Source organism: Anabrus simplex, chromosome 1, assembly GCF_040414725.1.
Source record: "Anabrus simplex isolate iqAnaSimp1 chromosome 1, ASM4041472v1, whole genome shotgun sequence".
Taxonomy (NCBI): domain Eukaryota; kingdom Metazoa; phylum Arthropoda; class Insecta; order Orthoptera; family Tettigoniidae; genus Anabrus; species Anabrus simplex.
Window position 1 is genome coordinate 349,123,341 of NC_090265.1, and position 14,851 is coordinate 349,138,191.

The window sequence follows — 14,851 nt, forward strand, 5'->3', positions numbered from 1 at the left end:
GACACTAGCAGTGCCTACTGAAGTGAATTCATACATTAAACGATGATAAGCTTTCTTTAATTTCAAATTACTATACCTTTTCCAAAATATTGGCCAGAGTATTGAGAGCTAGCACTCTTTGCTGCAGTACAGAACTACGAGTAAGTTGGAAGAGTTCCTCTAGTGAATAGCCAGGTCGCTCTGGTTCACTTCCATGATGGTGCAGAGCTTTCCTCACGTCGATTTGTCCTTCTGTGTACGGCAGCAACATACCTACAAGAACACATCACACAAAATATCTCAAATAACCATGTTTAACTCTTTGAAGCATAGTGGCAACCTGTGCCAACCTTCTCAGCAGAGTATCAATCAATCAATCAATCATTCAATCAATGATCTGCTTTTTAGGACTGTCGTCCATGTGTTAGATTCCCTACCAGTTGTGTATGTAGCCTTTCCTTAAATGTTTTCAAAGAACTCTGAAATTGATCAAACATTATTCCAATCCCTTACTCATCCTATGAATAAATATTTGCCCAAATTTGTTATCTTGAATTCCAACTTGATCTTCATATTATGATTTTTACTCTTTAAAAGCTGCATTCCAGCTTATTCATCTAATAATATCATTCCATGTAATCTCTCTACTGACAGCTATATCAGCTTTCCTTTGTATTTTTTTCCAGTTCTCATAACAGGTAGTTTCGGTGTAGTTCCCATACACTGGAACCATACTCTTATTGTGGTCTTACCAGAGACTTACATGCCCTCTCTTTTAATCCTTATTAAAACCACTAAATACCCTGATGACAATATGAAGAGATCTGTTACCTTTCTTTACAACTTCATTAATGTGATTACCCCAATGATCATCATTCCTTATATTAAAACCTACGTACTTAATGATCCCCTATGAGATACTATCCCATCAACACACTAATTAAAACTGAGAGGACTTTCCTCTTGGTGAAACTTACAACCTGACTTTTCATCCCGTTTACCATCATACCACTGTCCGCTGTCCATCTCACAACAGTGTCTAACACTTTTTGTAGTCGCTCACAATCCTGTAAGTTTATTTACTGCTCTGTACAGTATATCATCCAGTTCTTTATTCCCTGTGGGAGCCCCTCTTAATCATTACAGGATCAGAAAACACTTAACCTATTCTAATTATCTGTTCTATTTTCTACAAATTTACCCACCCACTCAACCACTCTTTTGTCTAGCACAGTAGCCCTCATTTTCATCAGCAGTCTTTCATGATCTACCCTATCAAAAGCCTTGGATAAGTCCACTTGACCTCCTGAATCTGAAATTTATATCTTTCTGGAATCCCAAGTTGAGGCTCAATGGAATAACCTCGCCTAAACCCAAACTACCTTCTATCAAACCAGCTAGTAATTTCAAAAATGTTTCTAAGATAATCAGAAAGAGCTTTATGTTTATCAGCCTTTCCCTTTTGAACTGAGGCTACTATTTGTTATCACTCATCCATGTAAACATTAATCAAAGTATTTCATATATATGGCAATATATCCCAACCCACTGCTTTTATCCCCCTGTGGGTAGGGGCGGTAGAATAACACCCACGGTATCCCCTGCCTGTCGTAAGAGGCGACTAAAAGGGGCCCCAGGGGCTCTGAACTTTGGAGCATGGGTTGGCGACCACGGGGCCCTCAGCTGAGTCCTGGCATTGCTTCCACTTGCTTGTGTCAGGCTCCTCACTTTCATCTATCCTATCCGACCTCCCTTGGTCAACTCTTGTTCTTTTACGACCCCAACGCTATTAGGTTTGCGAAGGCTAGGGAGTCTTTCATCTTCACGCCCTTCGTGGCCCTTGTCTTCCTTTGGCCGATATCTTCATTTTTCGAAGTGTCGGACCCCTTCCATATTTTCCCTCTGATTAGTGTTATATAGAGGATGGTTGCCTAGTTGTACTTCCTCTTAAAACAATAATCACTACTACTACTACTACCACTGCTTTTAATATATCCCCTAAAATCTTATCAATCCCAGTAGCTTTTCTGGCTTTCAATAGTTGTATCCTTTTGTAAATTATCATCACAGGTAAATTTTGGTAATTTAGAATTTTTTTAATTTCCCTGTTATAATATAATGAGTCCTTACCACTTTTGAAGGTACACACCAGTTTTCACACTCCTCAACAATTTCTTTAAACCCATCCCATAGGCTGTTTTCATTTTTCATTGATCATAATTGCATTTTAAATATTTCCCCATGCCTCTCTCATCAACAATATGGTACTGCTGAATTGTCCTACTTTTAGAACATTCCTTTATATGACATTTACTTTAAATACAACAAAAACAGCTTCATGATCACTTATACCATCTATCACTTCAGTTCCTCTATAGAGATCAGGTTTTATCTGCACCATGTCTAGATTACTTCTACCTCTAGTTGGTTTCGTCACTTTCTGATTCAGCTGTCCTTTCCAAATCTATTTATTCACCATTTGTTGGTCATGTTTTCTGTCATTCACATTCCCTTCTTGGTTAACATTTGGTAAATTGAGGTCATCTATTACAGGAATGTTCCTTTCTGTGTTGTTCCCCACATAACTAATTATCTAATTCTGCAACAGCATCAGTGCCAGCCTTACAAGGTCTGTACCCCTCCAAAACATCAAGTTCCCTATTATCTCTAGAGATAAGTCTTACAGCTAGAATTTCATTTCTCATCTTGAACATTTTTGCAGCTAAAAAATTATTCTTTCACCAGTATGAATACTCCCCCTCCTACTATTCCTTAACCTTCTTGGAGCCAGGTGGTACTGCGAGCACCCACCCTTTAAATTGCCAAAGCCGATCAGGTCGGCCTTTAAAAATCCAGTTGGAAGTTGGCAAAGCCAACTGCCAAGACAAGCACTGGAAAGACAGATGGCAGGGAAGAGAGGATGAGGGAGACCAAGATTACGATGGACTGACTTTTTTTTTCTAGGGGCTTTACGTCGCACCGACACAGATAGGTCTTATGGCGACGATGGGATAGGAAAGGCCTAGGAGTTGGAAGGAAGCGGCCGTGGCCTTAATTAAGGTACAGCCCCAGCATTTGCCTGGTGTGAAAATGGGAAACCACGGAAAACCATTTTCAGGGCTGCCGATAGTGGGATTCGAACCTACTATCTCCCGGATGCAAGCTCACAGCTGCGCGCCTCTACGCGCACAGCCAACTCGCCCGGTGATGGACTGACTCTGTGAAGAACAGCGACAACAGAACCTGGATTGGAACGCAGAATTAGATGAGGAATGGTGGAGAGACAGGACGAAGTGGAGAGGAACCATATTTGCCCCCACCCAATGTCAGCTGAAAAACAGGAATTGATGATGATGAATCAGTGTTCTAGTCTAATGAGAAGCAATGGTAGTATGAAAAACATCTCTATAATTTCAAAAGGAACTAACCTAACTAAACCTGGTTGCCAGATATTACAGATCTTCACAGGAAGTTCTCTTCCCTATCATTCTTTGTTTTGAGTTTCAACTGAAAATCATGTCTTTTGTGACTGAGACTTTAAAAAGGTTTTGAGTTCATACTTCAGTAGTACATGGTTTACTCAGTGGGGGAGTGTGTGTTTTTTTTTTTTTTAGTATAACATAATTGTGTATAAAATAGTGCCTAATGCAACAATGCAGATTAGGCAGGCAGTAGATTTGGATGTATTCACTGGTTTTTCTGACATCCACATATGCATAAATTGTTCTCTATCTTGATTCGTTGTATTTCCTTGCTTGCCTCTTCACTAGTCTGTGCTCATTTGAAGTACTAGTGCTAGTGCAGGGCACTGTTACGGCACAGAATGTGATACAGTATTTCTTACTATCACAAAAAATGGACATTACTTGAATGCTCAAACATGAGTTTTAAATATTAACAAATGGCATTTACATTTTCTGACTTCATATATATTCCTTTTTGACCCCATCAAAACGCTATTCCCTCATAACTTGGAAACCATCATAATCAACTTGCCAACTGGTGGATATGTCTAACTGAAACAATTTTCAGCATGCTGCCTCTATGCAGACACACTGCTCTAATCTTCTCCTCCTTTTCTCCACAACTCTTCACACTCTTCTGTTATCTATTGATCTTCTTCTTGAAATATCCCCCCCTCCCCCCACTCTCCAACTTTCATCTCGTTTATCCATTTCGTTAACCTTTTCTTAATATTTTCTTGGTGTTTTAAAATCTTCCAAGCCCTGATTATTGTATCTCACCCTGCCATGTATCTTTCCTCTGCCATTTCTCTGACTTTCCATTCAACTTATCCATATCTGTTACTCCTATTCTACTTCTCACAAATTTCATATTACTTCTTGTATTCTGTTCCATTCCTTTCGTTCAATGCCTCGGTTTCTGATGCAGTAAGTCATAAACAGTAAACCACTGTTTTGGAATATGCGGTAATTCTGACTGCTTTTCATCACGCAGTAAATGCTGCAATACTGTAACGGGTTTCGTGTTCACACCAAGGCCATTTACCGTGTTGTATAATGTCGTCTAACAAAGATTAAACTGTCAACGGTAAGGGAAAATATGGACACAATCAATTTTATAGACATTAATCCAGACTACCAAAATTATTATTTTAACTTATGGCCATACATGGAGTCTGTAAAACAAGTTAACTGCGCAAGCTGCATCATAAATGGCTAGTACAATGAGCAGTCAGAGCAATAGGAATAGCGTGGGAAAGGGAACATAACACGCTGACACTACACATTTGGCTCTTAGTCTTGAAGCAGAAAACATATCAAAATGCATGAATATGTTTCATACTGAAAATAAAAAGCTACATATTAATAGCTTTTAAATAACGGTAGCCTGAGAGAAGTCAAGTGCATCACACAAGAGTTCTGGTACGTGTTGTGCAGATCCATGTTAAGCATGAAACAGTATGTGTGACCCTCCAATCAAACTTAATTCAACTGCTTCCTTCTTGTTACTAGCTGGGAAAAACTGAAGGAAGCCTGCAATGTCAGAATCCGCCCTCTCACGGTGATGTCATGCGCGACCATTCTATGCAGATTCCATGTACGGCCTTTACAAGAGATGTAACAACAAGTGATAAAATATCAGTGCATAAAAGAGTCTCAACCAAAAGAAATTCTCCTTTAAGATATTATTGACATAATGTATGTTAAACACAAGTTTCTCTTCAAACCATTACTGATATATGTTTGGGACAGCAACATTCCCATGGCTACAACATCCAGCAGTAGCAACCTTTGACTACTGTGGATCACGGCAATGTCAGAGGCCAGCAGCAAGTACCATTCTAAATAATGCCTGTGAAGTTCCAATGCATATGTACTGCAATGCATTATAAAGCCAGTTTAACATACCTTTAAATACTGTAATTTTAATTCATTTAAACTATCTGTAATGTCATAACATTAGTCACTTTTATATTAAATATACTGTTTTCAGACAATTTTATGTACCTTATTTTACCACATAATAATCGCCAATGCGTAATCGTCGCATGTTCAAATTTTGTTCCTCCACCCGCTTAAAAGGTAAATGGAACTGCAATGTACATTGCATACGAAAGCACAATTTAGGTAACTGTATGGCATACGGGGGAATTTAGTAACACATTTACGTTTGCGAGATGTTGGTACAACTTTTGCCGAAATGATGAGGTATAGTGGGATGGTAGGGAGGAAATGGCTTCATGGAGTAACAGAATTAACATGGAGTGTGGAAAGGTACCTTCAGATTGGACAAAAGCAGTAATTGAACCTATCTATAAGCAAGGGAACAGGGAGGATTGCAACAACTATCGAGGTATCTCACTGATTAGTATACCAGGCAAACTATTCAATGGCATCTTAGAAGGGAGGGTGCAATCAGTGGTTGAGAGGAAAATGGATGAAAAGCAGTGTGGTTTGAGACTGCAGAGGGGCAGTCAGGATCAGATTTTCAGTATGCACCAGGTAATTGAAAATTGATATGAGAGGAATAAACAGATATGTTTATGTTTCGTAGATCTAGAAAAGAATGTAACAGGGTACCGAGGGAAAAGATGTTCGCCATACTAGGGAACTATGGGATTAAGGGTAGATTATTGAAATCAATCAAAGGCATTTATGTTGACAATTGGGCTTCACTGAGAATTGATGGTAGAATGAGTTCTTGGTTCAGGGTATTTACAGGGGTTAGATAATGCTGTAATCTTTCACCTTTGTTCATAGTTTACATGGATCACCTGCTGACAGGTATAAAGTGGCAGGAAGGGATTTCGTTAGGTGAAAATGTAGTAAGCAGTCTGGCCTACACTGATGACTTGGTCTTAATGGCAGATTGTGCCAGAAGCCTGCAGTCTAATATCTTGGAACTTGAAAATAGGTACAATGAGTATGGTATGAAAATTAGCCTTTCGAAGGCTAAATTGATGCCAGTAGGTAAGAAATCCGAGAGAACTTAATGTCAGATTGGTGATGCAGAGCTGAAACAGGTAGATAATTTCAAGTATTTAGGATGTGTGTTCTCCCAGGATGGTAATATAGTGAGATTGAATCAAGGTGTAGTAAAGCTAACGCAGTGAGCTCGCAGCTGCGATTAACAGTCTTCTGTAAGAAGGAAGTCAGCTCCCGGACAAAACTATCTTTACATTAGTCTGTTTTCAAACCAACTTTGCGTTACGGGAGCGAAAGCTTGGTGGAGTCAAGATATCTTATTCATAAGTTAGAAGTAACGGACATGAAAGTAGTGAGACTGATTGCTGGTACAAACAGGTGGGGACAATGACAGTAGGGTACTCAGAATGAGGAAACAAAGGCTAAGTTAGGAATGAACTCGATGGATGAAGCTGTACGCATAGACTGGCTTCGGTGGTGGGGTCATGTGAGGCAAATGGAGGAGGATAGGTTACCTAGGAGAATAATGGACTCTGTTATGGAGGGTAAGAGAAGTAGAGGGAGACCAAGACAACGATGGTTAAATTCAGTTTCTAACGATTTAAAGATAAGAGGTATAGACCTAAATGAGGCCACAGCACTAGTTGCAAATAGAGGATTGTGGCGGTTTAATAAATTCACAGAGGCTTGCAGACTGAATTATGAAATGCATAACGCTCTATAATCATGTATGTATGTATGGTTTATTTTCCCCAAAAATATACAGGAATACCGGGAAGCATTTTTACAGTTAATGAGTGCTTTTAAAACTTTCGCTAATGACAGTAACATATCTGGCCTAAGCAGTGAATACAAGGAAAGTCTAGAAAAAATCTGACTAAACACTAACACTTTTAGTCATGTAAATGTGCCCCCTTTTACAGAAATAGCTCTCGGGTAGAATAACTTACACTGTTCTTTATCTCAAAAGGGATAAAGAGGTAATACAGTTCAATGAAAACCAATAAGAAGCTAACTATACTGATGGTATGCTAAGTCACATATGAAAGGTTTCTAATAACATGACTGTTAATGTTTGCAATGTGGATGATCTGCCACACAGGGTTTAGAATGGTACCCACTACTGGAGTGAGACAGAAACACTTTGTCACTTTCTGGTAACATGTCTTAACAGAAAACTACCAAGGAACACTGACAATCATAGAACTAGGATCTTTAATAGCATCAACCTTCTGAAAGACATACCACCGAGATGAGGAAGGCTGACATGATTGCTTACTCTACAACTAACTTCATCACCAACAAAAACATTAGAGTGGATACTAGTATCAACCAACATGAAAATTTATTTGGATTAATTACCCTACCACAAAGAGAAGTACAAGTTAACATCTCTTCAAAGTCATGGGGTTACTGATTAGATCTAGAGGTACAATTACCTTTAAGTTTGCCCATTTGTAAAATGTACAATTCACAGCAAACTTTATTTAACAAAGTATAAATGCACAGAAGTACCATCTTTACAACTAATGTCAATAGGAAATTATATAGAAATACTCTTATTAATAATAAATATAACTGTGATATTGTTAGATTTTACGTTTTAATATATCTCTATTAAAATGTGTGTAAACTGCAAACTTTATCATTTAGGAAGTCTCCAATTACGGCAAGCTTAGTAAAGTTTTATTGTACATAAATGAGATGTATTTAATTATTTAGTCCCTCAGAGCAATGGAAAATGAAAATGAGAAGAGAATTACCAAATTTACTCGTGTATTAGACCTCCTCGCGTATTAGACACACACACCCCCCCCCCCCAGGCTTTTCGAGACGAAGAAAATGAAAAAATAAATCTCGCCTATAAGACCTCCCAATGCAATTCGTCAGAGAACGACGACGATTCCGCTTCGAAACGGGTACAAGTCTTATTGCAGCTCTGATGACATCGCACAAATTTATGAATAGTTTCGTCTGTACGACCTACGCAGTGAAAACGCGTCGAATCAATGCGGTACATCTGCGTTTTGTAGTTAAGAAATGTCCGCCTATCTAGCATAGGTCTACTGCAGCTCCGATGATGTCGCACAAATAGATGAATAGGCCTAGCTTCGTGTCCAACCCGCGCATTGCAAGCATGCATCAGTCATACTATATGTCTTTGTTTTGTAGTTAATTATGTCCGCCAGCGTAATGGTTAGCACAATTAGTTGCTGTTTTCGGGGTTTTGACTTCGATTCCCGGTACCATACTTCCAGAGATTTAAGAATGGCGGGAAGGTTGGTATGCGGTAAAAGCGGTACATGTAACACCCCTCCACTGGGGGCATGTCTAAAAAGAGCTGTAACACCTCGGGATGAGGAAACGAGTTTACTTTAGTTGAGAATTATTCGCGGTTGTTGCTATTTATACAGCAGGCGAGACCATTAACAAAGTGGTCATTTAATATCTCGTAACTCGGGCCAATATAGGTATATATTTGGAGAGAAGTAAGTTTAAAACGTAATAACAGCTATCCAATTAAAACTATTGTTTTACTCGCCAACGTACCTAACAAATAATAATAATAATAATAATAATAATAATAATAATAATAATAATAATAATAATAATAATTGTATGTCCCCACGTAAGGTACTTCAAACGATTTTCGAAGACGCCAAACAAAACATAATACGGTATGCGTTAATTAAAAAAAGAGACAACGAACGTACAGAATTAAACATTATGATAATAAAACGCATTACCGCCACACCTGTAGATATCCATAAATGCTGTATATTTTCCTGTTATTTATTTTTATTTTTTCTGTCGAACGTTTGGCACTATCAAGGCGATAATATAGCTAAACTAAACAATGTGGTCTGTCTTATCTCATGGACAGCTGTTTACGCAAATCCTGATGTGATAAATGTAGAGAACAAGCATGAAATATACTTAAAAATAAGGGTCTGTGTTTCAACAGCTGCAGTTATCAAAAGAATGTTTTCAGTTACTATATATTACATTCGGAAGTACAACTCATAACATACGCTAGTTATCAGCTGATGGTTTGGCATGCCTTCTATAGAACAGCTTTATTCGGAAGGAGTGGCTTCTGCTACATATATACCAACTGGGAATATCACAGACCATCTGGGAATAGATTTACACTGTTTAGACTCTATAGTCGGGAACGAAATTATTGAAATAATAACATTAAGTTATTTATTAGACCACCTAATCAATACAAAATCGTCTTGGATGATTTACATAAATTTGTTAGCTAATAGTGGGACATGTTTCGCCTTCTCTGAAGGCATCATCAGCCATAGTCTTAACCTTAAATTAAAAATAAGCGTCTAAATAACATGTAGTGATGAAATGAATTTTAAAATCTTGAAGAGATTTGAAGTAAAATAACATTAAAAATAACAATGATGGTTTGAAAATACAATGTGATGAGATACAATAGTGGAAGTATTAACAAAATTAACCTTAGAAGGCTGCTAAAATAAGTACAATGGAATAAAACAACAGATTGTTATACAACAAGTAGTAAGATTGCATAAAAGTAAAGTTGATAGTAATGGCGGTTATAATTAGACGATGGCGAAAAATCTTATGTAATCAAAGTAAAGAGGAGAGAGTAAAAGTCAAAGTTAGTCGAGAGATCCGAAGTTCATTATGATCTTGAAGATAAAGGATGAAAGTCAGATGCATATGGTGAAGTTGTAGAACACGTTGAGGATATGAAGTTGGTGAATATCCTCAACGTGTTCTACAACTTCACCATATGCATCTGACTTTCATCCTTTATCTTCAAGATCATAATGAACTTCGGATCTCTCGACTAACTTTGACTTTTACTCTCTCCTCTTTACTTTGATTACATAAGATTTTTCGCCATCGTCTAATTATAACCGCCATTACTATCAACTTTACTTTTATGCAATCTTACTACTTGTTGTATAACAATCTGTTGTTTTATTCCATTGTACTTATTTTAGCAGCCTTCTAAGGTTAATTTTGTTAATACTTCCACTATTGTATCTCATCACATTGTATTTTCAAACCATCATTGTTATTTTTAATGTTATTTTACTTCAAATCTCTTCAAGATTTTAAAATTCATTTCATCACTACATGTTATTTAGACGCTTATTTTTAATTTAAGGTTAAGACTATGGCTGATGATGCCTTCAGAGAAGGCGAAACATGTCCCACTATTAGCTAACAAATTTATGTAAATCATCCAAGACGATTTTGTATTGATTAGGTGGTCTAATAAATAACTTAATGTTATTATTTCAATCTACATCATCAATACGGACCAAAAATGATATTTATTACATGTAACGAAATTATTTTTAAAAGGTTCAAAAAGAGGGGACCTCGCATGCTCTTGATTGCAGTTCATGGCTAAAAGAGAATTAAGCATAGCTGATGCGACTGACGAGAGATAGCAGTGAAGATGACGTCACTTAGAATGTCGACACACCAGTAGCAAGGCAGGGAAGTTGGCGGCGCAAGGCGATAATTCAAATGAAAGCGGTGATCAGGTTTACTGTGTGGTAGGCCTACTGCTGAACTGACAAAGACAAATGACTGGCCATTAAGTTCTTTTGTATCAATATTTAATTATATGATAACACGATACCCTTATCCCTTTCTTCTACGGGATCGAGTACGAAGTGAGACGAATCTTCGTAACGAGTTTTTATGGCCGTATGCCCTTCCTGACGTCAACCTCACCAGAGGAATTAATGAGATGTAACGAATGACGTGATATGAGTAACTAAAACAGACTTTTATATGTACCGTAGGCCTAAAAGTTGTGTTCACCATTTATTGTCTTTTTACATTTTGAAATACAGTAGAATTCCATTAATCCAGCATCCAACAGTCCGGAACGCCCAATGGTCCGGCACCATTCCAGGATTATTTCATATTATCTTTTTCTTACGTTTGTGACAGTTAAAGCGCATGGCGCGGTTCAAAACCACCCGGAAGTGTACACATCTGCTATTGTCAGACACAATCAACACTGTTGGCTGTCACCAAACACAGGTTCAGTTCATTGTTTTGATTGCGAGCACTTTCCGCTACAGTATTTTTTCTTGCGATCTAGGATCCGTATTACAGTAGTGCAGTAGTGTAGTGAACATGCAAACAGTATCAAAGTGCCCTGTGGAAGTTTTCTTAGTATTTAAGCAGTGACAATGTTCGCGAAACCGAAACCTTCTTCGAGTTCCAAATCAGGAGAGAAACGTAAGCACGTAACTCTGACCATCAACCAGAAACTGGAATTCATCAAACACCTGGAGAAAGGTGAGAATAGAAATATTTTGTTGAATGAATTTAATATTGGCTCGTCAACCATTTACGACGTAAAAAAACCAAAAACATGAACTAATGAAATTTGCTTCTCAATCGATAACAACTGAAAATTTGGCTTCCAGACAAACATTAAATTTTGAGCTAAATGTATTAAACTAATGAGTCTGCTGATCAACATTTCACTGCAAAACGCAGTGTTACAGCTGTTTTTGCTGTACACCTTAACCTATATCGTGGTAAGAGGTACCACCCGATAGTCCGGCATTTTCGGTAATCCGGCACCGGACAGGTCCCGAACGTGCCGGACTATCGGACTTCTACTGTACTGCCTTCCGACGAAAATAGCCAGTATAACTTAAATACATTCTTAAGTTTGTTAAATAATAGTATAGAATGTTTACACGTACAATTTATAGCTCCTTATAACCTAGAAGTCATGTGTTCGCTGCACAAAATATTGAGGTTATCGCATATTGCACCCTCCTTATTATTTTTGGCTGTAAAAGTGGGGGGGAAAAAGAGGTCTAATACGCGAGTAAATAGCAAGGCAGGGAAGTTGGCGGCGCAAGGCGATAATTCAAATGAAAGCGGTGATCAGGTTTACTGTGTGTAAAGCAAGAGATACCTTGGAAATCAAAACGTGCAGTATATGGCTGATCTGGAGGAACAGGTTTGGGTGGAGGGATGTCTCCAACCCATTTCAATTTGTCCCATTCCACTACATCCATGTGTAACCACTTGTTGGCCTCATTGATTAATGGTGGTGGCAATTCAATACTACTAGGTGTTTCTGGCTCTTGTTCCACCTCTGGAATTGTATCCTTAACTGATGGAGACATAACAGAAGACACAGTAGCTCTCTGCCTGCGAGATCTCATGAAGCTTAGCAGCTTAGGGTCAATCTGGGAGACCAGCTTCTGCTGCTCTGCCTGCAGTTCTTCAACAGATAAACCACTCAGCTTCTCTACATTTTCACGATGGATACCAGTGGCTTCTGGTCCTGAAAGAATGTAGCTCTTCTCCCCTGCACCAAAAAAGAGAAGAACTTTTAACCAACTTAACATACAACAAAGGAAAAATGTATTTGATAATTAAGTGGAGCACTATATAACAATCACACATTTCATCACAAATACTTGATATCAACAACAACTAGGGAAATTAAGAAGTGGATTTATATCAAATTTGTGGGATGCCTAAATTTTAAACTTTTCATGCAAAATACATAGTAACTCTGAGATTGTCTTCACACACACACACACACACACACACACACACAAAAAAAAAAATTCATTTCAATTTGTTTTTATGCCCATTCACAGAATTGATCAATGCTGGAAATTATATCAAAATGTGTGTGCAGTAGTTTTTAAGAAGCTGTAGAACATACAGTAGAGAAACTTTTTTTTTACAAATTGCTTTACGTCACACCGGCACAGATTGGTCTTATGGCGATGATGGGACAGGAAAGGGCTAGGAGTTGGAAGCAAGCAGCCATGGCCTTAATTAAGGTACAGCCCCAGCATTTGCCTGGTGTGAAAATGGGAAAGCACAGAAAACCATCTTCAGGGCTGTCGACAGTGGGATTCAAACCCACTATCTCCCAAACACTGGATACTGGCCGCACTTAAGTGACTGCAGCTACCGAGCTCAGTGGGGAAACTTCTGATGGCCACAGTGTAATTGTAATGCTTTTTATGCCGCCAGGCTGAGTGGCTCAGATGACAGGAGTGCTGGCCATCTGAGCCCAAGATGGTGGGTTTAATCCCAGCTCAAATACACCTGTCTCATGTCAGTGGATTAACTGGGAAGTAAATAAATTTCTGCAGGACAAAATTCTGGCACATCCTAAAAAAGTATTTAGTGGGACGTAAAACCAATAACTAGAAAATGGAATATTTAATGGTCATGAATTTTGAGAAAACATAGTTTTATATGTGTAATTACTATTGATACACAAACTCCAACCTTCATTTTCATTATATGAACTTGCAAAACATAGCAAATTTTGTATAATCTAATGAATTTGCTATATTTTTGAAAAAAAAAAAGCAATTTTTGAAGCTATCAGTGAAAGGTTTGCACAAAATTCCCACTTCAAAACAATTTTTTCAATGAGTTCAACAATCAATCTTTTGTAGAGAGATTGCACGTCTCTAATACCGAATGCAGGTCGGTAATATTGAAATTTATAATCGCTAGTTGAAGGAAGACTTCCAGACTCTGAGAGATGTTGACGTCATAACCAGCTTTTATTTTCCGCCTGCTACATGCTTATTGTACACATGGATCATGCCAATACTCATTTACAGGATACCCTGATATGGGAAAAATTGACGAAGAAAGATTCAGCCACAATCACAATCAAAGGAATTAAAACAAAATTCCTGAAAACTAAAATTAGAATCTCAAAATACATGCACTCCCACCTAACATATGAATTGGCATGGGAACCTTTCCTCATTGAGACTGAAGACAAAACTACTGTTGCCATCCTCAAAAAGCATAAAGGTACACCTTATTAAAAATCATTCACTGGAGAGTTCAGTCAGGAATACTGTTCTCTTGGGACACATAAAAGTGTGGTATTCACCACACTGTCTATGGCATAGTTCATAAATGCATTCATGACTTGCAGAGTGAAATATTCTTGTCATACAGATAGTATGGTGAAAACGAAGTACAGGGTCTCCCATATAAACCCAGATGGAATGCACGGTGTTTGTCTTCTGCACTACAGCAGCTGCAGTATGGGAGGCGCGCACATACTTCTTGACCTTGCAAGCAGTCTGCACGTGTTCAACATGGCAAGCATCAGTCGCCAGTCGTAATCTCAGCTGTTAACATGGTGAGACAGTTATCATTGCAACACCCTGTTTTCGTATGTTAAATTTCTGGTTTCATCTTAATGGTCGTGTCAAGAGTCATAACTAGACAGGAATTTACTTATTTGCCTATTTTATTCCTGTGTTCAGAAACGTAGGCTTTTCAGATATAAATCCGTTTTAGGGTCTTTTTAGCTAGATTTCGTTCATTTTATTGTGCCTATAAATGCCTATTTCAGGTGTTTGTGACTATTTGAAGTATAATTGCCTATTTGGTGCCTTTTGACCGTATTTTAAAGAAGCCGACTTTCTTCCAGTGCATTATATTGTAGCTGGTGT

General features: G+C 38.1%; 1 protein-coding gene across 1 annotated transcript in view; it reads right to left on the bottom strand.

Moving 5' to 3' along the window:
• The window catches only part of LOC136866038 (RNA polymerase II-associated protein 1), a 379,305-nt gene that overhangs the window by 233,753 nt on the left and 130,701 nt on the right, over positions 1-14,851 (bottom strand). The window contains exons 5-6 of the mRNA XM_067142667.2: positions 12,313-12,711; positions 77-252 (exon numbers count right to left, since the gene is read on the bottom strand). Of these exons, the coding sequence (XP_066998768.2) occupies positions 77-252; positions 12,313-12,711 (575 nt within the window). The remainder of the gene's footprint in view (positions 1-76; positions 253-12,312; positions 12,712-14,851) is intronic.